This window comes from Lissotriton vulgaris, chromosome 12, assembly GCF_964263255.1.
Source record: "Lissotriton vulgaris chromosome 12, aLisVul1.2, whole genome shotgun sequence".
In the NCBI taxonomy this organism is placed as follows: Eukaryota; Metazoa; Chordata; class Amphibia; order Caudata; family Salamandridae; genus Lissotriton; species Lissotriton vulgaris.
In genome coordinates this window covers 503,909,670-503,936,411 of record NC_141700.1, presented here as the reverse complement: position 1 = coordinate 503,936,411, position 26,742 = coordinate 503,909,670, and the positions used below count along the sequence as shown (strand labels likewise).

Genomic DNA, 26,742 nt, shown 5'->3' with positions numbered 1-26,742 from the left:
GGAAGAGGCAGGAGAATAAGCAAGCAGTCTTGGTCCCTGATGGCCTGGGTGTTGCCTTTGCAGTCATTGCCACAAAAGAGCTGGGAGACCTGTTGCACTGGCAGCAGGGTTTGACATTGCTGGAACTGGAAACCCCTACTGTAGGCACTATGCAATCCATCCACTCCAGAGCCATACCAGACCCTTGCTCCACAATGCCACAAAAAGGACCACAACCCATCAGAGTGGCAATCACCTCGATCCTGAATGCAGCCACATCATCGGTCACCTTCCTGGACATCTGGAAAATCGCCACAGCACTCCTTGAGCCCTCTGTGCACCCAGCAATGGTCTCCAATTACAGGCCCATCTCCCTGCGACGTCCCCAGTCAAATTCCTGGAAAAACTTAACATATGTCTCACCAACCATCTCAACAACCACCAACTCCTTGACACCACACAATTTGGCTTCAGACCCCACCACATAACAGAAACAGCCCTCATCGCTGTTTCTGACAACATACTTTGGACCCTGGACCGAGATGACAAGGCTGCACTCATCCTACTGGACCTCTATGAGACATTCAACATGGTATCCTACCTCATCTTCATTGAGGCACCTACACGAGATGGCAATACAAGGACCCACTCTGCACTGGACCTGCTACTTCCACACTGGAAGAAGACAGTCCGCTTTTCCCCCCTAACTTTCAGACACCTGCAACAACACCTGTGCAGTTCCGCAAGGATCCTCACTCAGTCCAACCCTCTTTAATGCTTATATAATGCCTCTAGAAAACACCAATTGTCAGAAAAAGATTCCCCTTTGGGTACAACGTTATGTAATAGAGCAAATAGTAAATAGAATAGAATGGGGACCCCCTCTCAGTTTCACTTCAGGTCAGGGAGTAGAGGGGAAGAGATAAACCAGAACAACTGAAAGACTCCCTCATGACCTATAAATACTTTTGTCACAGGAAATACCTCTTAACCACAGGGCATACACAAAACATATCTTCACTTTTTGGGGGATTTACTCATTTATTTCGTTTTTTCTAAATATAAAACTTCTCTACCTGGTTTAGTGGAATTGATTTTGTTTTTAGAATATATGAATTTGTGTAACCTATGTTCTGGACATATATTGAAGGTCCTAATGTGTTGATATAATACCTTTAATGAGTCTTTTTGAGCAATGCATATTTAATAACTTTTGTATTTAGAAAAAAAGATATAAAGAAATGGAAAAAAAGTTTTATTTTTAAACCCAGATCTGTTGACTGGGTGTGAGTGTTTGATTGATTCAGATGCTCCGTCCATCACCACCCACTTTTGTACCGCTTTTGGCCGCCATAAGTGTGGCAGGGTATGCTCAGACGTGAGTCCCTTGCTCACTTTGCCACTGGATTCAAGCAAGCCAGGCTGAAGACGGCTGGAATGCCAGAAACCGGTCCTCGGAAGCTTGTTTCCGGTCCAGGGAAGAAATGGCTTGGCAGTTCGGGCTGGACTGTTCCCATGAGGCACAGGGTCAGACTGATTTGCATATAGCCATGTCTGAACTGGGGTGGCAGAGAGGGTTAAAGAACGGTGATGGATTAAACCCAGATCTGTTGACTGGGTGTGAGTGTTTGATTGAATCAGATGCTCCGTCCATCACCACCCCCTTTTGTACCGCTTTTGGCTGCCATAAGTGTGGCAGGGTATGCTCAGACGTGAGTCCCTTGCTCACTTTGCCACTGGATTCAAGCAAGCCAGGCTGAAGACGGCTGGAATGCCATAAACCGGTCCTCGGAAGCTTGTTTCCGGTCCAGGGAAGACATGGCTTGGCAGTTTGGGCTGGACTGTTCCCTTGAGGCACAGGGACAGACTGATTTGCATATAGCCATGTCTGAACTGGAGTGGAAGAGTGGGCTAAAGAACGGTGATGGATTAAACCCAGATCTGTTGACTGGGTGTGAGTGTTTGATTGATTCAGATGCTCCGTCCATCACCAACCCCTTTTGTACCGCTTTTGGCCGCCATAAGTGTGGCAGGGTATGCTCAGACGTGAGTCCCTTGCTCACTTTGCCACTGGATTCAAGCAAGCCGGGCTGAAGACGGCTGAAATGCCAGAAACTGGTCCTCGGAAGCTTGTTTCCGCTCCAGGGAAGACATGGCTTGGCAGTTCGGGCTGGACTGTTCCCATGAGGCACAGGGTCAGACTGATTTGCATATAGCCATGTCTGAACTGGGGTGGCAGAGTGGGCTAAAGAACAGTGATGGATTAAACCCAGATCTGTTGACTGGGTGTGAGTGTTTGATTGATTCAGATGCTCCGTCCATCACCACCCCCTTTTGTACCGCTTTTGGCCGCCGTAAGTGTAGCAGGGTATGCTCAGACGTGAGTCCCTTGCTCACTTTGCCACTGGATTCAAGCAAGCCGGGCTGAAGATGGCTGGAATGCCAGAAACCGGTCCTCGGAAGCTTGTTTCCGGTCCAGGGAAGACATGGCTTGGCAGTTCGGGCTGGACTGTTCCCATGAGGCACAGGGTCAGACTGATTTGCATATAGCCATGTCTGAACTGGGGTGGCAGAGTGGGCTAAAGAACGGTGATGGATTAAACCCAGATCTGTTGACTGGGTGTGAGTGTTTGATTGATTCAGATGCTCCGTCCATCACCACCCCCTTTTGTACCGCTACTGGCTCAAATTAAGCACCTCTTAAACACGGTATATAACACCAATCCAATAACAAGGGAGAAGTAAACATCCCACAAGGCTTTGCTCTGAAATATTTTCATCAAGTAATTTCAGAAAGTGATATCTTCTAGAGGCTTACAGTTCCAGCCCTTGCTAACTTGTTGGTACACATTTTGAAGGAATGCTTGCGATATATGGTCCAGTGGATAAACTATACTTGGCTTAAATTCAATTGCGCAAAAAAGAAAGCTATTGACTGTGTTCTCGTGAGCTGCGAAGGTTAAAAAAGAAACATTCCTGGACACCTACCTTATCCCATCTCACCTACTGGGTCTTCACCCAAACACACAAAAAGTGATGGGAGGCATGCATGCAATAATTCTAACCATTAGCAGCTGCTTGTCGTTGTATTCCTACTCATTGTTCTTTCACCTACAATGCCATTTCAGTTGTTAACCCCCCACATGTAATTCAGTCTTGACCCTGCTCGAATAGGAACAACTCCAGCCTGAATTGCCATGCCAGGTCATCCCTGAACCAGAACACAAGCAACCCAAGACCTATTTCTTCCTGGTTGAGGTTCATCAGTCAGGTATAGCTTGGTTCCAGTAGTGTACACAAAACCCAAGTCTGGGCATACCCTTGCCACTTAGGGCGCTGCATCAAACTCACAAAATGGTCTAATCGGAGGTGGGAGGATGTTCAATCGAACGACGGTTGACTGCTATCTGAATGATTGCCAGTGGTTAAGACTTATTGCGAGCATTCCTGGCACCACCATTTGTCTGTTTGATGTAATGCCCTAAGGGGCTATGGGTATGACAAGCTGTGGGTCCATGCTCACTGGACTACTTTATCCAAACTACACCTAACTGACGAGCTGAACCTTAGCTCAATGTAACTTTCTTTTTTTGTGGAATGTCACTGCATTGTATAGAATTGGTTTCTTATAATGATGGCTCCGAAGTGTGTTCCAGGGCAGCTGTCCCACGCAAAATCTCATGTATAGACAAATAAACAAACCAATAAACAAAGAAGGCAGGAAAAAAGGGATCCCATCTCTTCTGGCTCAAATAATGTCTGCATGTAAGGCTGTTTTCAGTCTTTTCCAATCATGGACAATAAACTAGAAACTCAAGCCCAAAGATACAAAGCACTAGCTGCGCCTACCCATGACAGACACTTTAATAAATTAAATTCAACGTGAGTGTAATGTTGAACTGCCTTTACCATAATGCATCTGGAAGAACTGGTGTTGCCAAGCAGTGTGCTCCCCTCCCCCATGACTGTGTTTAGTATTAACACATGTAAAAGGCAAAATTAAACAGCTCAAAAAGAATCAAAGTCATAAAAATACACACTACGTTAAAGCCTTGAAATGGCAAGAAAAGTAGGTGGGAATATGTTCCTTAAATCCTCTAGAAATGGGAACAATCAGCAACTAAAGAAATCACCCGAGCTATTGAGAGCAGAGTAGTACAAGGAAAATGCTACTTACCACTATGCATCTGTTCTTGGCATGTAGGGCTGCTGACAATTATATCTTAGCATAGATCGCCACCTAGTGTTGGGTCCGGATGTTTGCACCTTGTTGTCCTGGAAGAGTCTTCGAAGTATCACGAGATAGGTGACTCCTCCCCTGGACTACAGTGCGCATGGGCATCTTCTCCATCTTCAGATTGTTTTTCGCCATTGTGGCAAAGATGGATTATAGAAAAGTAAGAGATACCATGTAAATGTATGTAGAAAGAATTACTGCAGCTGTGACAGGCACCGAGGAGGAGGGTGGGCGATATGAATGTCAGCAGCCCTACATGCCAAGAACAGATGCATACTGGTAAGTAGCATTTTCCGTTCGAGGCATGTGGGCTGCTGAATTCATATCTTAGCATAGACTGTATAGCAGTATCTTCTCTAGAGGTGGTCAACTGTACCAGCTGCAGCAGTTTGAAAAAGAGTTTTGAGGACAGACTGGCCTACAGCAGCTTGCTGCTTTGCTTGCACGTCCACACAGTAGTGTTTAGTGAAAGTGTGTATGGTAGACCAAGTAGCCGCCCTACATATGTCTTCTACTGGAATATTTCCTAGGAAAGCCATGGATGCCCCCATTTTGCGCGTTGAGCGGGCTTTTGGGGGGACTGTTAGAGTGCGCTTAGCCTTTTGATAGCATATTTGAATGCATTTAACTATCCATCTGGCTATCCCCGTTTTTGAAATGGGGTTACCCTTATGTTGTGGTGAAAAAGCAACAAATAGTTGTTTTGTCTTTCTGAATGATTTAGTTCTGTCAACGTAATATAGCAGAGCCCTTTTTACATCTACTGCAGGTTTTGGAAGAAAACTGGCAATTCTATTGACTGATTGATATGAAAAGTGGATATAACTTTGGGCATAAACTTAGGGTTAGTACGGAGCACTACCTTATTGTGGTGTATTTGCATGAAAGGTTCTTGAATGGTTAGTGCTTGTAGCTTACTCACTCGCCTGAGGGAGGTAATGGCAATTAAAAATGACACCTTCCATGTTAAGAATTGTAATTCACACGAAAGGAGTGGTTCGAAAGGTGGCCCCATAAGTCTGGTAAGTACTACGTTTAAGTTCCAGACTGGCGAAGGTGGATGTTTTGAAGGGATAATTCTTTTAAGTCCTTCCATAAAAGCTTTGATAGGTGGTATTCTGAACAGGGACATGTGTTGTCTGTTTTGGGGAAATGCTGCTATAGCAGCAAGGTGTAGCCTTATGGAAGAGTATGCCAGATTGCATCTTTGCAGATGTAACAAGTAACAGATTATGTTTTGGATGGAGGCATATAATGGATTGATTTGGTTATTATTGCAATGAATTACAAATCTTTTCAATTTAGCTGCGTAGCATGCTCTAGTAGTTGGGAGTCTTGCTTCCTTGATAATGTTCATACAGTCTGGAGGCAAGTTAAGATATCCGAACTCTAAGACTTCAGGAGCCAGATCGCTAGGTTCACCTGATTGGGATCTGGGTGCCTGATTTCTCCATGGTTCTGAGTTATTTGCTGTGGCGATAGGTGCAGGCTTTGGTGGGGAACTACTGAGAGTTCTAGGAGCGTTGTGTACCATGGCTGTCTTGCCCATGTGGGAGCAACCAGGTTCATTGTGAGTGACTGTTGCTTTAGTTTGCGTGCCACTAATGGAATCAGTGGTGTTGGTGGAAAAGCGTACGCAAATCTGCCTTACCAGTTCATCCATATCGCATTGCCTTGTGACAACGGTTGTTGGAACCTGGCGGCAAAGGACTGGCATTTTGAGTTTTCTTTTGTGGCAAACAGATCTATCTCTGATGCCCCCACTTTTGGAAGAATGGTTGGAGAACTTGAGGGTGAATCTCCCTTTCGTGTATCTGTTGGCTGTGTCTGCTTAGTAGATCTGCAATCTGATTGTCTATTCCTGGGAGGTGTTATGCCATGAGAAAGATATTTTTTGGAATTGTCCACCTCCATATGCTCTGTGCTAGGTGAGACAGCTGCGGAGAGTGTGTCCCTCCCTGTTTCTGGATGTAGTAATTGGCTGTCATGTTGTCCGTCTGGATTAACACAGCCTTGTTGTACAAGTATTTCTGGAAGACTTTCGTTGCTAGAAATACTGCTAGCAACTCTAAGTGGTTTATATGCAGTGTCTTTTGCTTGATTGTCCAGAGCCCTTGGACTGTGTATTGAAGAAGGTGGGCTCCCCAACCTGTTAGTGATGCGTCCGCTGTTAATACTACTTGTGGAACTGGTTCTTGGAACAGTCGCCCCTTGGAAAGGTTTTGTGGGTTCTACCACTGCAGAGAGTTGTAAGTGCGACTGTCTACCAACACTAGGTCTTTTAGTTGTCTTTGAGCTTGGTTCCACTGTCGTGCTAGGCATTCCTGCAATGGACGCATTTGAAGTCGGGTATGAGGGACAATGAATATGCAGGAGGCCATCATGCCTATAAGCTGCATGAACACTCGAGCTGGCAAGGAGTGTTGTGGCTGAAATCTTTGAATCAGAGACTGCATGTTGGCGATCCTGGCTGGATTTGGATATGCCTTTGCCACTGAGGCATCTATTGTTGCTCCCAGATATTGTTGTATGTGGGAGGGCTGCAGATGTGATTTTGGGTAATTTATGGAAAATCCCAGACTGTGCAGTAGCTGGATTGTCTGAGACGTATGGTTTGCACACTGTGTGTATGAGTTGGCTTTTATGAGCCAATCGTACAGGTAGGGGAACACATGGATGTGTTGCCTTCTGAGGTGTGCTGCTACTACTGCTAGGCATTTTGTAAAAACCCTTGGTGCTGTAGTTACCCCGAAGGGGAGAACTTTGAATTGATAGTGGTGACCTTCTATTGTGAACCTGAGGTATTTCCTGTGAGCTGGATGTATAGGTGTGTGAAAATATGCATCTTTGAGGTCTAATGTAACGAGGAAGTCGCCTTGCTGGAGTAACAGGAGTACTTGTTGTAGAGTGATCATATGGAAATGCTCTGAGAGTATGTATTGGTTCAGAGGTCTGAGGTCCAATATTGGTCTGAGGGACCCGTCTTTTTTGGGAATACGAAAGTATAGGGAGTATACTCCTGTCCCCTGATGTTGAATAGGGACTGGCTCTATGGCTCCCTTTTCCAGCATGGATGTCACCTTTTGTTGTAACAGCGTGATGTGTTCTTTGGACATTGGACGGTGTTTGGGTGGTATGTTGGGTGGAGTAGAAGTGAGTTCCAGGCAATAACGATACTGGATAATTTGTCTCACCCACCTGTCTTTGGTAATTGCGCTCCAGACTGGTAGGAATTGTGTTAGTCTGCCTCCGACTGGTGTTGTGTGGTTTGGAGGGAGTGTGAACAAGTCACTGTTTGGTGGCGGTGGAGGCTCTGGTGTTGTTGCCGCCACGCCCTCTGCCCTTGTTATTGTTGCCTCTATAACCTCCTCTGTTGGAGCCTTTATTAAAGGTGCTCTGAGTATTACTTTTGAATGTAGAGGAAGTTGGGATGTGTTGCCTCTACCTGAGCCTCGAAAGGAGGAGCGGCGAAAGGAACTCCTATATTGTTGAAACTAAAGTGCGCCCATAGACTTAGCAGTATCAGTATCTTTTTTCATCTTTTCCAAGATGGTGTCTACTGCAGGGCCAAACAAGAAATCTTGGTTAACTGGCTGGTTGAGGATGGTTGATTGCACTTCATTCTTAAATCCGGAAATGCGTAGCCACGCATGCCGGCGTAGTAATACCCTAGTGTAGATGGACCTGGCTGCTGTGTCAGCTGCGTCAAGTGCACATTTAATGGAAGCGTTTGTGATAAATTTGCCTTTCTGTATTAGGTCGTTAGCTTTAGCTTTAAAAGGTTCTGGCAGGTGTTGTAGTAAACCCTCCAGTTGGTCATAATGTGCCTATCGTAGCATGCTAATAGAGCTTGTGTGTTTGCAATTCTCCAAGTATTTGCTGCTTGGGATGCCACTCTTGCCTGAGGCTTCTAATATCTTTGACTCCTTGTCAGGAGGGGGAGCATCTCCTGTTTGTGAATTAGCTCGCTTTCGAGCATTTGATACAACTAGGGAATCTAAAGGCAACTGTAACTTAATATAAGAAGGGTCTGTAGGGGCTGCTTTATACTTTTTCTCAATTCTGGGATTGAGGACGCGCTCTGGCTGGGTCTTTAAATATATCTGGTGCGTGTTTTAGTACCCCTTTTAACATAGGAAGTGTACGTATAATCTTTTCTGAAGTTGGAAAAGTGTCAAATAGAAAATCCTCTTCTATTGGGTCAGTGTGCATGTCTACATTATGATATTTAGCTGCCCTATCCACTAGTTGGTTGAAGACAATGGTGTCGTCAGTAGGCGGCAGCTTTGTAGGATATGTAGAGGTGTCAGGGATGGGTTGTGGGTCGTATGCATCATAAGGATCATTCTGGTCATCCCATGTGTTATCCTGTATATCTTGATCCTCAGGGTCTACAAAATTATCTTGAGGATCTTCTCCTATGTTTTCTGTCTCATCATAACCTGATGTAGGCGAGTAAGGCACAAAAGGCATGTTAGGAAAGAAAGGAGGAGGAGTAAAAGGCCTTGAAGGGGATGTTCTAAAGTCTTTTTTCTTCGGAGGACCAGGGGAAGAAGTGTCAGTGTCCAATGGTCTTTTTTTCCTGTGGTAAACTGTTACGCGTGCTGTTTCAGGGTCTATATACAGTTTAGGTTGTTCTGCGCTCACTGGATCAGGTTGGAAAAGTTCTTCCTCAACTGTTCGTGGTTTTGGCGCCGATGTTTTTGGCTTAGGCACTTGTTTGTGGTGAGTCGTTGGCTCGAGGGCCTTCGGCTGTGGAGCTTTTTTCGGCTCGAATGCTGTTTTCGGGTCGGCAACTCTTTTTTGTTCGACGATTTTTGTTAGCTGTACTGCCTTTTTTGTTTCGGCGACCTTCTTTGGTTCGACGACCTCTTTCGGATCGACAGGTTTTTTCGGTTCGATAACCTTTTTCGGATCTACCGTTTTTTTTTGTAGACTCAACTGCCTTCTTCGGGTTGACAGGATTTTTAGTGTGACCTGTTTTTTGTAGGTCAACACTCTTTTTTGGCTCTGCGGCCTTTGTCGGGTCGACTATTCTTTTGGGATCGACGACCCTTTTTGTTTCTACGCCCTTTTTTGTATCGACGAGTTTCTTCGGCTCGACAACCTTTTTCAGTTCTGCTGCCTTTTTGGGAAGAGTGTAGCTCGTTCCCGGGGTATCTGAAGGCTTGGGATTGGGCAGCCCAAATTACTCGAACAGCATCTCTTTATATGCTCCACAGTTAGCCTATTGCTAGTAACGAAAAGGGGCAAACTTCAGAATTGCTGCAACTCTACCAAAGCAACGCAACAAAATGTAAGAAAATGCCTCCAAAATCACAACAGGATCTACAAATCATGCATCAAGAATGAAAAAATTCTTTAGAACTCCACATGGCTCTCCAAGACAAAATGCCAGTCGAAGTAACTACACAGGATCCTCTAAATTCTGCAACTTATAGTGCACTATCGCAAGAATGTCATATGCCTTATGCAACAGAATCACAAACTAGCCTGAAACCAAAACAAAGAATCTGGAAGACTATGCCAGGAGCAAGCATACCAACATCTAGTCAACAAAAACATGACAAACAAACCACAGGGACAGACAGATGCCAAATTGAAAGAACGGGTCAAGGCAAGTGGACCTTTTTGCTGCCTGTCAGACCACTTTCCAGAATAAACCTTTATACCTATTCTTCTTACCACAGGTGTTTCTCTCCGGCAAAACACACACTCAACAATTCTATAGCCTACCTAATCTTCGTTTTGACAGTCAAGAACCTGAAAGTGTCAGATCCAGCCAAATTTGACCGGGAAAAAACACAATAAATAATGGAATGAATTGTCATCACCCAAATCTCTGATACAGTGGAAGGAAACAATACACTCTGAATAACCAACAGCCTTCCACACAGGAATCCACCTTGATCTAAATTTGCGATGATCTCACATTGGTGGACAGAAACGAAGTGGCAGCACTATTATAAGTGGACCTACTGTAGTTTTGGAGACCTTTTACCAGCAGTCACTAGTACTGTGAGTAGATACGTTTGACATTCATTGAAATATTCTAAGCTAAATCTCCTCTCTCCAAGGCATGCACATCAGCTCGCTATTCGGTTTGCATGAAATACTATCATCAAATACCGGGGACTATGCCAAGGCTATGTCAACTCTTTACTACTGTCATACCTAAACTGTGCTTTCAACTTAGCCTGCAACAACAGAGCTGACAACACACAGCACCTAGAATTGAAAACCCTAAGGAGGTGGAACCATCAAGGCCTGAATACTGTCTCCTTGTCATTGATGACGGGATGGGGAATAAACAAATAACTCAACTTTAGTAAAACTGAGTTTTACCCCTGTGAACACTAGAGAAACTACCAACCAAGAAACTAGAGACCTCCATCACCTTCAGAGTAAGTAGGAATTTTGGGACTGATTATAAATTCTAACTTGCTTTTGATCCTTCAAGTTAATCCAGTAACAAGCAGCATCTTATACACAACGTAAAAACTTCAAGGCATCTACGCTTGCCCTACAAGAAAATGTTGACACCAATCTTGAGAAAGCACCAAACTTGTTATCCAAGTACTTCACTAGCTTCTGCAGCCATACCCGTTTGACTTTAAGGCGCTTTTCATAGTACACAGAGCAATCTAAAACAAGGGTCCTTTCTCCACCTGAGCGAATTCCCAAAGATACACACAGAACAGAAAACTCTGCTCTAGATTAGCAACTCAACTGTCCAACATCTTACCCCCGAAAAATCTCACACACACACACAAAAAGTACAGCATTGGTCAAGTCTTATTTCCTCAACAAGTTGCAAACCTATGTTACAGCCTCTCAGCAAAGGCTACAAACATGGAAATCATCTGAAATTCAGGAAGAATGTAAAGACCTGGCTCTTCCATTATCAATGGCGTAGAAATACACAGATCTCTTTTCCCTATGTAAGCTAAATATTTATTAAATCTATCCCAACAGAGAACAGAAGCATAAAAAAAGGTTTTCCTGGTTGATCTCCCAGGCTGACCACTCAGACAACATGAATCTTGGCCACCTCAAGCTAATTAATGCCAAGCTCTGCCCTGGCTGCTTATTATATACCTAAAGGGGTGTATGGTATTAGTAGGAGCTGACTATTAGGTCACAACACACCCGATTAGAAACTCCCTACACTGGCTTGTCTTCTGGTTAGGTTCTTTGTTAGGGACTGCACACCTGGACTGTGCCATGGAACCCTGTCTGTTGCAGGACAATGCCTGTGGAAACTATCAGCCTTAGGCATGCCACCTATACTGTTGGATTTAATACAGGATCTCCATACAGATACATGGTGCCGTATAATGATGGGAGGGGAAAGAGGTTTGTCACACCCCATCCCTTCTGCCAATGGTCTTAAACAAGGATGCCTACTGGCCCCCTTATTATTTTCCCTCTATGTGTATGATCTCCCTCAAGCTTTGTCTCTGAGTAGTGGTATTGCCCCTGTTTTGGGAGATAAAGCCATCGCATGTTTAATGTATGCTGACGATATTTTGCTATTAGATCTGACTCCGAAAGGTTTACAAAATCGTCTGCATGCATTACAGGTGTTTGCAGAGTTGCATTTTTTACAGATTAACATTTCCAAAAGCAAGGTTATGTGTTTGACTGGTAAGAAAAGATATTCTCATGGGAATTTCACGTGGTCAATAGGCGGCCAAAAGTTAGAAATTGTGAAATCCTATATGTTTTTAGGGAAAATAATATGTGGTAATATGAGCAATAAGGCTCACATTGAGAATAACAGGCGTAAGGCTCTGATGCAGGGTAAGGGCCTAAATGCACTCTATAAAGCCACAGGAAAACGGCATTTTCCCTATTTGCTTGAAGCTTTTCGCGCAAAAATTCCTGCTTCCCTGCTTTATGGCACTGAACTTATCGAAGTGAGTAGTTGGGGTTTTCTTCACACTGTTGAAGGTAGTCTCCTGCGTCAACTAACCTCTGTTAATACCCCCTGCTCTGTAGCCTCTCTTAGGCTTGAGTATGGCTTGAGAAGTAGTTGGGTTCAGGGCCTAGCTTGAATAGTGAGATGGATCTTTCATCTAGCTAAATGTGACCCATCCTCATTAAGACATCTTATCCAAAAGGAATTATTAGGTCCTTTAAAGGAGTTTTCACCAATTGTAAAAAACTTCAGAAAGGCGGTCATGTTATTGCAATTGGAGGAATCTACCCTTTTTTCTCTTTCCCTCTATCAGTTAAAAGCTTCCTTAAAATTTGCAACGTGGAAGCTAAGTTTTTCGTTGGATAGAGATCAGATAAGGACAAAGAAAGGTGATTTGCCCGTTATTAATTCCCTTAGTCTTAAAACTATGCAACTCTACACTACCTGGAATCTCCCACACGGCATTCGCCGTTTTTGGTTCTTATTAAGGCAAGATATGTTACCACTGAATAACCTTTTAGCTAAGTGGAATGGTTCCTCTAACAAATGTACCTTGTGCAATGTTTCGATCCAAGATCTCACCCATGTCTTATTTATATGTCCGGCTTTGAAAAAATCCCGTCATAAATGGGTGAGACCAATTTGTTTAGAACTCGGAATTTTATCTGCCGGTGCCTTTTCTGATGCCATTCTCTCGCCCCCTAATGAAATATTCTGTTCTAGAATCTTCAACTTTTTTAAATGCTTCTTAGATTTGTATTAATCATGTGTATAAGTTTCTCTTTTTGTATACTATTGGAGTGCTATTGTGTATGTAAATTTTATGTGGACCTCTTACGAGTTCCAAAACATAAATAAAAATAAATTGAAATTGAAATTGCCTGTGGATTGCCCTTCTGTGAAGTTCTTGGGTACTCTCTAATGTGTACTTAATAGGATTGTGTTTAGTCTGTGAATGCGTAAAAGATGCACTTCATTACTCTTGGGTGGATGCACGCGATCTAGAATTAAGGTCTGTAACCAGTGCATGTCAGTGAGTCGCTCTCTTGACACTCTTTGGTCTCCATAGGATGGCAAGATTTTGGAGAAAAAAGGGACATTCTATAAACATATGAGTGGGACTACAATTTTGCCATGGGGAATAAAATAAATGAATCAACAGCACTCGCCAACATGGAGAACACAAGACATTAAACCAAACTTTTACACAGTATCAGCTGCCTTAATTAAATTGTTCTCTTAAACTGGTGTACATGAATACAAGTCTGCCTGTGTGGTTAATTTCACTCTTTAATAAAAGAGACATTTGCAGAAATCTAAAGAGATAAATATGGAAAAACAGAACTGTCCAGGCAAATCCAGGACGTCTGGTTACCCTACCCATACAGCATTTACTCTGCCAGCTGAGAATCAATTCACCTCTGTGACTCGCTTCACTGTCACTCATGAGTAGCCGAAAGAATTATCATAGCTGCATTACTCTGGTGTATGTATGTGAGTCACTCATTTTCACTCCTGGATGGACTTGAGAACATGCACTACGGGTACCTGATTCCAGAGCATGCCCGTTGGTCAGTATCTTGTAGTCACTTAGTGGACCCAATACAGCTGTTTACAGTGCATGCCTGTGGGTAGCTTATCTGTTTGTGCAAGAGAGATTATATAGAGCAACTTCCATGACTGTGTATGCTGTATCTCCTTAGTCCTTCCTGAGTTAACGTTTTAGAAAGCCGCTCTGTCAGACAACCACAAGTTAAGTAACCTCTAAGTGTTCTATCCACCACTACATGCCTAAGTGCAGTGACCCAAGACACGAAAAGAGCATTACTTTGGTGAATCATACATGACATCAAAAGGTGTTTTACCTAGGTAAAACTGCTACCAAGCATTCCCCCTATGTGTAGCAGACCACCTGTCTACTAATGTGCTTCGGTTCCTAATCAAGTGTACAAAGTGCTATACAAATGGAACTGCAATACAATACCTTAACTTAAGATTTGGGATAAGTGAGTCAATGAAACATACTAAAGCTGTAGAACCATCGCTAAAATTAAGTAACATTATTTTTCAGTATTGATCTATGGAGATTAACTTGCTTGAATTATGACTTCAAAAGTAATTATAACAAATGGCGAACGAGGGCCGAGGCAGAAATGAACTACCGCACCTGTGAAAATACAAGTCTGGGGAAGTGAGACTGGTGCAGGTCGCTGATTTGCAAATGTATTAAAGGAATGTCTGCAAAAGTGCTTCTGAAATAATCATACCTCTAATAGTGTCTCCACTTTGTGCCATGGTAGCCTGTCGGAGTAACGCACGGGGTAAACCACCAAGCTATCCCCACTTAAATCTGTCTTTGTTGGAACGACAAATGGAAACGAATAGTTGGTCAGATTGCTAAAAAGCATTTTGTTTTGCTAATGGAGAACTTCAAAGATCTTTTAGGAGTGACATAGGTGACGGGTGTGGAAAGAACGTAAGTAGATGGATTAGATGGAGCTTTTTATTAGAAGAGATGCAGCTGATACATTTGGTTTAAAATGTGAATTTGCACTATTACCTTTGTTTTTATAGAACTTGAGAAATGGTACTTTGATAGAGAACACTTACAGTTCTCCTACTTGCCTGACCAAAGCAGTGGCCACTATGAACACGCATTCCAGGTTAGCCCTGTGGATGGGCTCATCAAGGTTTCCTATTAGTGCTCCTATGACTGTGTTGAGCTCCCCTGGAGGAAGGCATCTTGGTACATTTAGCAAGGTTTGAAACAACACTCAAAATCATTCAACTCACTAAAGAGTGAATGTTTGTCAAGAGATCATAACTATATAGAGATTACAGTTCTAATGAATAGTTCAGGTCTGCTTCTCCGTGGAGCAACAGATGGGATGGAATTTCATATTTAGGAAAAACATAAAAGTGTTTAGTGAAATGGTTGACTACATCTCAGCCACTGGCAATTACCCGGAGCTGCATTCCATCTCACAGTTTTTCATCCTCAATGCCGCTCCAGTGTTTCTGCTAGAGGGGTTTTGGGCTAGACAGTTCAACTGCAGCAGAACCAAGTATGATTTGCATATGGCCAATCTCTGTTGTGAGTGGCGTAGTGTGACATTAAATACTTTGAATAGAGTGACTTTCAGAAATTACTAATGGATGAGATTCATTCAAGAATTCTATTCCTGACTTTTCCTTGTCTAAGAGCAACACTGAATAAAGTCTCTATTCTTTTGTCATGTATTTAATTTCAACAAAGTGTTTGTTAGGAGGGTTCTCAAGATTTCCTCCGAAAGACCGTTCAAATGTCATTGGTGTTCCTTTCTGGGAGTTCTGACCAGAGATTTTTGGAGGACTTAAGTGAATGACCAATCAAATTAGGTCGAGAACGCAGCGATCGGAACTGATGTTTTGCGGACGTGAATTAACCCCTCAGACCTGATCACAGCAGTATGGGATGAGAAGGGTTAACGCAGATAGTCAAGTTTGTATCAAACTCCACCTGAAAAGCCCCCTTTTCCTTTTTTTTGCGCAATTGGGCTTTTTCATTGTGCTCTAGTTTACTTCCTGTAGGAAAGGTTCTGGCTACAGTATCCCTTACTGTCTCTTGGTCAAAATGTAGCCGCAGTGGAGATATAGTTGCTTATTTGTATGTAGTGTTGTCTATCAGTTCAGTATGATTGGTGTTGCTGAAGAGTGCAGCAGCATCCATTTTAATTGTCTGCAGCGCCTCATCATCCTATTAATAAAAAATCCTGGGTGTATCAAACTGGTTATTCAAAATTTGTGATTACACCTGCAGATAGAGCAATGTATTATGAAGCCAGCAGTATTTGCTCAGTACCACTCCATTGATCTTTAGCTGGAAACTTGTGTTAGTGTTATCCATTGAGGAATCTATTCAGGCATTGCCCAGCACACTGCATTCATCTGTTAACTTGTCCAAAAAGAATACTAGGCTGTGCCATGGCTGTCTGTTTAATCTGAATAAGACTGCACAGACAGTTATCATTTTTCCCCAAAAATAATGTGTTACTTTTTCCCTCACAGGCCCGTGGCACTGTGCCTGTGGGTAAAGGATTACAGAATCTTTTATGTGCTGCTTCTGAGACTGCAGAACTGGTTTTGACCTCAATAAGGAGGCAATCTGACAACCAATCGGTTGCACCATGCTACTTACCTTGCAATATCGATCAAGTCTATGGTGGTAGTCTTCATGTAAGAAAATAAATTACTTACCTGTAACTACGGTTCTCCAGTATCTTTCATAAATTCACATGCTTGAATCATCCCAGTCATCATAGTGGGAGTCCCACGGTATCATTATAAAAGTAGTAGATAGTACTATCATAGGTTACAATGCAATGAACAGTCACTGCAACAGCCTATCTACCTTCTTTTGTAAAAAGGACCAAACTTAAACAACAACCCCCAGAAACATAGACAGGTCCTGGTTTATCTGGATAGGCACAATATCCACAGTCATGATCCAAGAAACGCACATGGCACCCAGAGCAGACTCTACATTTTCCTCTCGATGGGCGGCACATAGAGGTTTTTCCACGTACTCCACATACACCAGAGGCATGGCGATACCAATAAAGAAGAAAACGGCATAAGAGGCAGTGGGGTTGATGCAGGATGCATAGGTTCGATATAGCATCACATGGGGAAGGTTGGTGACATACTATGTCACACTGGTGTGCTGCTACGGACCATATGTAGACGATCCGACATTTTACAATGTCCTCTGGGGAAGGTGTTGGACATAGGGTCCACAGATGCGCAATGGGGGGAGGAATCCGACCTTGGAACCTCATAAGGACAGATCAAACCCTCAACCACATCATTACACAGCTACACAGAGGCAGATGCAGCAGATCATTGCAGACCGCTGTCTAACAGATGCATCAAGACACCTGCACACTCAGCTAGAAGAAGGCACTCAATACTCCACACTACACTCAACCTGGCCCAGAATAGACTACTGGATAGTATCCAGAGGGAATGGAACAGGGGTGACACACGATCAGCACCTGGCTCAAACTTCGGCGGATCATTCCCTGGTCCTCCCCACCGTGTGGGACCCCTTCAAGTCCTATTAGGGTCATATGCATCACAAAAGAAGGAGGAGTGCTGCGGGATATACGCAATACCCTCACCCGCCTAGAGGTGAACCTTAAGAGGTTGGAACAAGAGCTCACAGATTCCCTTACAGCGACTATACAAATAGCCTTCAGGGATAAGCTAAAGGAGTACAGGGAAACAGCAGACAGGGAATGCCTGTTTTGGGGGCGGTATTTCACAGTGCACAGATATGGATTGGGAGAGAGGTCAGGGAAAGGACTTGTGGACCAAGTTTGCCGCTCTTGATTTGCCAATTACGTGCTAGAGATAAGAGATGTGAATGATAACCTACATAAGGACACGGCCAATATCCTACAGACTTTCACCACATTCTACTCAACATCATACTCCACTAGAGGGCAGCAGGCTATCTCCTAGGATACATATTTGGAAGATGTGGCGGTGAGGTGGCTCGGAAGGCACAAAGGGAGTTCCTGGCGGTGGAGATCGAGGAGGATGAGAATAGAGCAGCAGTAATGCAGCTTTGATGTGGCAAGGCACCCAGCTCGGATGGCCTGCCGGACGATTTTTATAAGTCATATGTAGATTACTGGGTCCCGATACTTAAGAAGGTATAAGACGAAGCTAGGGAGGAGGGAATCCTTCCTCAGTCCATGAGAGAAGCGACCATAGTCTCACTATTAAAGAAGGGGAAGACTGAGGATAGGCGAGTGTCATATCGACCATTATCCCTTCTAAATTGTGAAAACATTTTAGTCAAGGTGCTCGCGAATAGGCTAAGCCTCCTTATGAACTCTCTAGTACTGTCTGATCAGGCGTGGTTCATTCCGGGGCGCTCAACGTCACAAATCTGCGTACTCTATTTTAATGCTACAGGTTGTAGAGCCGGAACATAGAAGCGGTAGCTGTCTTTTTAGACACCACCAAGGCGTTTGATTAAGTGGAATGGGGTACCTCCTTGGGGTGCTAGGACGGATGGGGTTCCACTCTGGTTTCCTCTCCTGGATAACGCTACTATACCAGCAGCCACAGGTCAGGGTGTCGGTGAATGGTGGGTGTTCCGCCCCATTTTCAGTATCACGAGGGACGAAACAGAGGTGCCTGTTATTGCCTCTATTATTTGCGTTGGCTGTAGAGCCACTAGCAGCAAGGATCCGTCAAAAATATCTGGAACATGCAATACGGATATTTTGATATCCCTTTATGTGGATGATATTACTTTATATGTCCGGAATCCGCAGATTAGCCTAAACCGCATATTACGGGAATTTACTGCTTTTGGAGGGATTTCAGAAATTACAATTAACTGGGCAAAGACGCAAATGTTTCCACTAACCAAAGCCACTTGACCGTACCCTCTGGATTATCCTATAGAATGGATCCAGGCAGAGGTAAAGTATTTAGGAATAACTATCACTAGGGATAAGACAGAACTGATATGGGCCAATTATGGTCATGCCGTGACGTCCCTGATAACGCGTTGGATCGAGCTGCCTTCCTCTATGGTGAGATGCAGATCATTGAACAAAATGATAATACTGCCCAAACTGCTGTACCTGTTTCTAAACATACTATACAGCCTGGTTCGAAATTAGAAAGAAAAAAATGCTCTAATAACAACTGATGAGGCTGGCGTGGGGAGGGAGACAATCCAGGCTCAAATGGGACACATTAACTCGCCCCTTTTCATAGAGTGGCTTAGAGGCTACGGACATGATACTATATTATATATGTGCACAGGCACACTTTGCCACATACTGGTTTCACCCTTCCCAAAACATGCCGCCCCTAGCCATTGAGCAGGGATTTATGGGCCGTATCCCACTAGCGGGATTCATTGCATATAGACCTAGGGTCAGGGATTTGGATCCCACCACTGTAGACTGCACTAATGCGGCATGGAGGGACATTGCTGCTAGACTTGAAATACTGATGCTATATTCACCAAGCCTGCAACTTTCACAGGATCCGGACCTTGAGGAAACGAGAAAAGTGGTTTGTCAGCGAATGCTGCAAAAATTCACAATGGACACAAGGGGCGGGACCTCTATAACAATGGACTTTTTAAAATTAAGGAACAATTCTTTCACCACAGTGAACCTACATCCATGGAGCTGTTCATGTATGTGAGACTCTGCCAGAGTATTAAGGCCATCACACCTGATTTCCGTCGAGAGCCACCAACACGGGGCCCACTACACACAATTTTACAGTGCGCTTCCCCGTTTCACATAATCTCCATGCTATAGCACCACACACAGGCATCTTTGACACAGGCCCCAGCTGCCTCTAGGACTTGATGGGAGGCATATCCCTCTCAGATAAACAGTGAACATATAGCTGTAATCAGACTGCTATTAGCCTCTTGAGGATAATACATTACAAGTTTCTCCACCATATGTATTACAACCCAGCTAAGATGCGTAGATTTCAGAGTCTGGCAGATAATACATGTGACAGGTGTGGGAACGCAGACTTCCTGCACTTAGCGTGGGAATGTGCACCTATCATGGCATACTGGCGGCAGATCCTGGCGGTGCTCGGAGAGATGTTAGGGACCTCGCTGCTGATGTCCTCCATTATGGCCATGCTGGGATATACTGAAGAAATTGAAGCTACTTATAGGTAATGTACAGCACTAAGGAGAAGGGTGGCGTGTAGGTGGGGGCGGGGCAGAGCACCAAAATGTAAGGACTGGAACCAGGACCTTCTACTGTGGCAGGAACAATCTCTCATATATGCCGAGCTCCTCCCGCCAGGCCGAGTTATTTTTCAAATATGGCATGTCCTTGTTCGACCATTGCTTAACAACGTTGATGCAGATTTCTTATTTGTTGTTTGTATCATGAGACTTCAATAAATAAACTTAATAAAAAAATAAAAACATCACACAAGTGTCCATCCTCCTTTGAATGACAGGCAGTGGTTTCCCAGTAATACTGGTAATAGGAGTAAAATACTTGTGATTGGCTATCCACCACATAGCCCTCTGCTGTTGTATGATGGTGCAGCACGAATATGTTAAGCAACAGAGATTGGAAGCACCTGACTACTTGGCACTTCGTATACTGGGGAATTGAACAATTTTAAGTCGGTATGTGGAAACAGACTGTGTAGCAACCTTAACTTAATTGTTTTTGGGTTAACGACAGTTAGTGGCTAGTTTGCTTTGTAAGAAGTTATGGTTTTTATATTGAAACTTATTTCTTTAGTGACAAAAAGAATACCTGTTAAAAAAATATTTAGAGTGATATTGGTCAACTATTTTTAGGAACAGCGACAAGAAGTCATGTAATTTTTCTTTTTTTTTTACTGACAAGTTATTTTACTTTGTTTTGTCCTACTCAGAGCAAAGAGGATCCCACTTACCGTCTCATCAGCAGTTCAACATCTGATGCTTCCACAGTGGTCCTTCCAGCATGGGCAGCGAAGGCCTCCAGATCAGCACTCAGCTGCTCTAAGTAGCTGCTCACGCTATGTATACAAACAGAGTAAAGATAAGTTTGCCAACAAAAGACAATTCAGAGTCCTTCTAGGCACAGCAATATAATGAAGAACATTTACTCACTACAAATGACTGCCTACAATGTTGAGTTCAACTGGAGGGTAGCATGGTAGTGGAAAACAGACTCAATATCCTGAGTGCTAGCCTCAAACATATAAGAACAGCAAAGAAACGAACAGACTTTTTTTTTAACTTTATTTTTCATTTTGATCACACTATGAGCATCACATTCAACAATTCTCGCAGTCATAGAAAAATTACCAGTTGCCAAGGTACAGTAGTGGTAGAATGCCTAAGGTTACCTGCCAATCAGAGCCAAGGTTTACCATATGTCCAGTCTATAACGGTAATCCGTGCCAAGCTTGCACAGGGTTTTTACTGCCCGTGGCCGACAGTCTTTAAGCGTAGGTATACATGTCAAGGTTAGCATTAAAACACATTCAGTACTTTCCCCCACTTTTCCACCCCAAACCAGTAGGGCACTACCCCTCTAATCAGTTGCGTTGGCAGGACTTTTTGCTGGGAGGACAGAAAAATCTTTAACAGGCCCAAAACATCCCAAGGTCGAGAGGAGGATAGTCGTGGCATATTCATTGCTGTGCGTATTGCCAGTGACCATGCTGTGCAGCCAGCTCTGTATGGTAGGGACTGATTTACTACCCCAGTGGAGCGCTATCTCTCTTTTGGCCAATAAGAAACTAATAGCCGCGAATTTCCGCAGTTTTTTAGGGAAGTTGACCATGTAACCTACGAAGAAACAAACAGACTTCATATTTTTCTAGGATTTAAGGAAGAAGGAGGTTAATGTTGGTGCATGATGGCAAAGTGCACTTTTGGCAAAAGTGAAACCGGGAGCCATCTAAGTAAGCATCGTTATGAAAAATCATAAGGGAGTGGGAGAGCTGGCAGAGTAATCCGACTGAGTAACAGGCCTGCACAGAAGTGCAGAGCTGTAGCTTTTTATGCTACCATTGCTTAATTACCGTACAGTGAAGAACCAGACTCATTTACGGTGCTCAATGTGAATGGTGGACTCAACAACTTGACTAAGGCGCAATGGGGAACTTAGAACGCGAAGTAGGCATGATATCAAAGCACAGACCACTGCTGGAAGGCTATATTGTTTTCATAATTGATGAGAACCAGGTCATAAGAGGTATACGTGGGGGTTTGTCTTGGGTGATGTTATATGTGGGATGGATTTAGTGAAAGGAGGTTGGCAGAAGCGCGGCTGGTCTCTGCTCCTTTGCAGGGTTTCATCTCAATCCCTTGATGTCACTACAATATAGTGGAAGGAAGTGCTGGAAAAGCAGAGCGATCTCTTTGAAGACCCATTTGGAATGCAAGTATTGGAGAAGATCAAGATGCCCCAAGACACCTTTGAATACACGTTCACAGACTTATTGCTGCCTCAATAAAGAATTATAACGGGGTAATGAAGACCAGAACTGTTGAGTACTCTTCAAGGTTTGGAAAAACACAACTACTGGAAATGTGGAAGGTGCAGAATGTGGACTTTAGGACAGGTTCCAGAACAGAAATAAAAAGAGATGCCAAGGACTCAGCAATGGAATAGCAAGGAATACTACATGTTAGTACTGGACTGTTAGGCAAGGGACAGCAGTGACCGCAGATTAGTACTGAAGATCGGCTACGGTTGAACAACAAAGAAGCAAAGATGCATTCGACTGCCACTAAAAGGGTACAGTATACTAACTGTGACGATAAAACAGCCCAAAATTCATGGCAGAAAAAGGTCTTTGAGTCCAAAATTTATTGAAGGAGTGCCCTGCAGGTCAGTACTGACTGGTACTGGCAGATCAGGACAAAGGGTGCGAACCCCATATGAGCAGAAATGGAAGCTTCAGATCACATTGCTGGAAAGACAGGAAGGAGTTGGAGGACAGCACTGAAGAGCGTTTACAGAGCAGTGTTCAGGCCACCTTTTATTGTCAAATACTGCACAATACTCTGTTACATTCATGTACTAGACAAAGTACATGTAAGTAGGCCAGTGGTTCATTTGTACAAAAAAGAAAATGCCGGGGCTCTTGTCAGGAGGCAGCTTCTACCAGCCCATTTCTCGTGTTAGCGCCGCCTACAACAGAAGCCACGAAACCCTACAAGATGTGGTGTAATGGCCAGAACTGCCGACCTCGGAGCTGGGGATCCAGGTTTCAGTCTCGGGATTGGTAACATCCTGTGCTTCTCCCCGAATCACTTCATCTCCCTGTGCCTACCAAAAATTAATGCATCCTTGTTAGAACCGGAGTCTCTAGTTGGCAGGGGTATGCACCCTAGTCCAAGTAGGGACCACCGCTTCCGACCTGGTAGCTTGGCGCAGAGCAGCAAAGGTGTAACTTCAGAGGCAATGTGTAAAGTATTTGTGCAACACGCAGCAGCAGTGACGCAATAAGAAACACTCACAAAAGGACACCACACCAGTTGTTGAGAAAAAAATATAAAATATCTTTATAAAAGCTTCAGGCAAGATCAATCATCAAATAAATGCAGTTGCCGGCAAGATCAATAATAAAGGTGAAGCCGGTTGCATATAGGAGAGGTAACGTTATCCCTATCTAAAAATGGCGCAAGATAACAAGGAAGCAATAAGGCTCCACAGGTATATATATGATCAAAAAGGGGTCAGTGGAATGTCTTTGGGGATGTAGAACAGTCCCTCTAATACAGAAGCTTGTGTCACTGTGGTGGAACAGTTCTTTGCATTGAAGACTCACAGAGCTGAAATCCACCTGGGTCCCACTAGGGACAATACGGTAATGTTATCCTTCGGCGTGGGGGAGTATCAGACACAGGCCGTAATGAGCACTCAAAGCAGGGCCCACAACTGCCTCCGTGCCCCACCCGCTTTCTGCCCGCAGTCTTGTAATCACAGCCCCCAGCAGTCCGCTTTTACTCACTTTCTCCCGGGGTTCCCCTAGCCAGCCCCCGCAGTCTTGTAATCGCCCCAGAGTCTCTCTATGCCCCCACGGCAGTTCACTGTGCAACGCTGGCCATTACCTGGGGATAGCGTCCTGTTCGTGGATTCCGCCGTCAGCTACAAGGCTTTGTCGCACCCCGGTCCTCTGTCTCCACCAGCGCAGGACCGGGGAGGAGCGAGACAGCCCCTCCCGTTCCCAGCCCCGTCTACCACGGCCTAAGAGGAGCGTCCCCAGTTGCTAGGCGACACTTCCGCCCTGGAGCCAATCCCAGCGCGGCTCCCGGCCCTGACATCAGCGGTGCAGGGACGGAGTTCCCCAGCCGGGGGGCGGTGATCACGGGAAAGTTCCCTGTGTTGTGAATCTGGCGCCGGCGGCGAAGATTATGGGGCCAGTGCTTCTCTACCCCTAAATCGGGGTCCCGTCCAGTGCAGCCACCACGCCCCGCACCACGGGGGCAAATTCAGATCTTGCGCTCAGTATGGGCCGGCGGCGGTGATTCCGGCATGTAGCGCTTCTCTCCTCCCAGCGCTTTCCAGCCCAGCTAAGTCCCGGGTGATTGCAGTGACCTCTGGGGTAGTTTCAGTAGCGGCTCGCCTCTGGCCCGCGGCGATGATGTCAGGGGGCACAGCGCTTCACAGTGCCCCAGGGGACCCGGGAGCTGGTGGCGATTTGTAGTATCACAGCGCTTCAATTCCCTTCACAGCGCTAAGTGGCACAGTTCGGTCCCGGGCAGCGGCGGTGACTTTGGGGGTGCTAGATAAAAGGATTCCACACCTCCCTGGGCGGCAGAGGCAGTTTTTAAAGGTCCCAGGGCCAGTGGGGTTGATGGCAAACACAGAGGTGCAGTGACAAGTCCTTATAAGAGTTGTTTTCCCCAACAGGCAGTCCTTAATATGATGTTGTCCACAGAAAGGTAGTTTTCTTCAAATTAAAAAGGGGTGCAGTCCCAAAGATAAGGCAGTCCTTATGAATATGGTGAAGACACTCTGGTGGTGTTTTCTTCAGTCTCCTCTTGCAGGGCAGGATCAGCAGACAGTAGGGCAGCTCAGCAGGTTGTGGGGCAGCAGTTCCTTGGAGCAGTCAGCCTCCTTCCCAGTGGCAATCCTCTTGCGCAACAGGCCGTTAAGGCTCCAGTGGGCAGCCCATCACAGCTCATCCCAGGGAAGAAGGTGTGAATCATCACTCCCACCTCCCAACCCAGGCAGGCTATCAGTATGCAGAGGGGAGGGGGGAGTCTGCAGAGCCTAATCTAAGTGTAGGCAGGAAAAGGTTCACTTTATAAAAGTGGGATCCCTAGCGTAGTAATGCCCAAACCCTATATATCATTGGAAAGGGTTCCCCGCCCCGAGTCCAACAAGACCAAACATGACAGACTTATTAGGTCCCTGTCAGAAGTTATCACATAAGGAGAGGTTCCCAATATTAGCCTATGGAGGATTAGCCTTACTGCGGTAGCAGCGGCTTGTGGCGGATATGCCAGCCTCACAAGGTTTTTAGGGGAGAGCACCCGCACCTCAGCACTGTTTAGCAGTGGTGAGGCGCCCAGAGTCCTAAGTCCAACAAAATGTAAGGTCAAAATGGGAGGCAAATAGGGCAAAAATGTAGGGGAGACCACCCAAAGGCTGACAGGTCTAACAGTCCTTAATTGGTGCTCAAGCACCGGTGCTGAAGAATAAATGCTGGTGCTGAGCACCAGAAACCACCGGCTCAAATTAAAGACTGAAGTAGGATCACATCAATTACTGTATTCTGGTAAGCTCCAAGGCCCGTCTTATAGGTGATTTCAAGCATTCATAAATCTCACAATTTTTATTTAGAAGTAACCTTGAGAATTTCCTACTACACGCACTGCTACACAAATCTCTACATTTCATTCAAATGCACCATAACACAGATTCTCTGTTATTCCCAGTGCCTATACATAAACTCTGTCAGTGGGACAGAAAAACGTAAATTTTCACAAATAACTGAAAAAATCTCAGAATCTGGAACTCTCTACTAACATTCATCCAAATCCAAATAACTGCCTTACAGGTCTGTTGTTAACCATTTTTAAAATATGGATTATTGAGAATAAAAGGCAATTCATTACAGCTGATTTACTTAACCATTACCCTTTTAAATGGAGAATCAGTAATAACCAGCTTAGGTATCGCTTATGGATAGCTTTGAACTGTATTGTTGAAGATCTACTGTGGTCAATAACAATATTTACAGTTGGATTTAGGCCTGCCCATTGCTTACCATCTTTGGTTTTCATGGCAATCTAATTTGCTTACTTCTTATCTCTCTTTTTCTAATGTGTGTCCCCAGGAGAACCCTTCCTTACCATGCTCTTGAACAGATGACTTGGATCATTCCAATGTCCACATTCTGGGACTTCTTTTTTCATTTCTTTGTTAACCTCAGGTGACTGCATGTATCTTATTGCTATCTCCTTTGTTTTTGAGTGTCCCACCTCAAATAGCCTCCCATTGTCCCCTCCAGTCTAATTTTTTTTAAACATTTTTTTCACTTCATTTTTCTCCCCACATCCTCAGGTTTCTCCCTTACTCACCTGCACCCACCAGCCACTCTTTTGTTGCTTTTTAGTTCTCGGCCTGCGTAGGCTGCGCTTGCACAGTCTCGCCGGCGAGATCTTATGTTTCTTAGTGTGGGGCTTGAACCCGCCCCTCTTCTCCCTTTGCTGGCTTCCTAAACGGAGGTCAGCCATTGGAGAAGAGGAGCGTCTGTCCATTTAAGCCCAGTCTTTTTGGGATTGAGGGGTGTGTTTTTTTCGTTTCTTTCTCTCCTCTTCCCATTGGCTGGAATTTTACATTGCAGCCAATGAGAAGAGGAGAGAAAGAAAAACACGCCCCCCAGTAGGAAAATGACGGGGCTTTTCGGAAAGATATTTCTGCTTGACCGCCGCCGGAGAAGTAAGGTAGAACGTCTGAGTCCTACGCCCCAGCCGGTGAGTGCTAGCTTTTCTTGCCTCTGCCCAGTTTGTGCTTGCTTTTCTTGCCTCTGCCCCCCCTTCTGCTCTGCTGGGGGTACCTTGCACGCCCACCGAAGCACTGTTGTGTACCGGTGT

The 26,742-nt window shown here is 44.6% G+C and overlaps 1 protein-coding gene across 2 annotated transcripts in view; it reads right to left on the bottom strand.

Annotated features, from left to right (window-relative positions):
- The window catches only part of CENPT (centromere protein T), a 1,372,670-nt gene that overhangs the window by 39,606 nt on the left and 1,306,322 nt on the right, over positions 1-26,742 (bottom strand). For both annotated transcript variants that reach the window (XM_086945259.1, XM_086945260.1), the window contains one exon: positions 20,592-20,696. In XM_086945259.1, the coding sequence (XP_086801385.1) occupies positions 20,592-20,696 (105 nt within the window). The remainder of the gene's footprint in view (positions 1-20,591; positions 20,697-26,742) is intronic.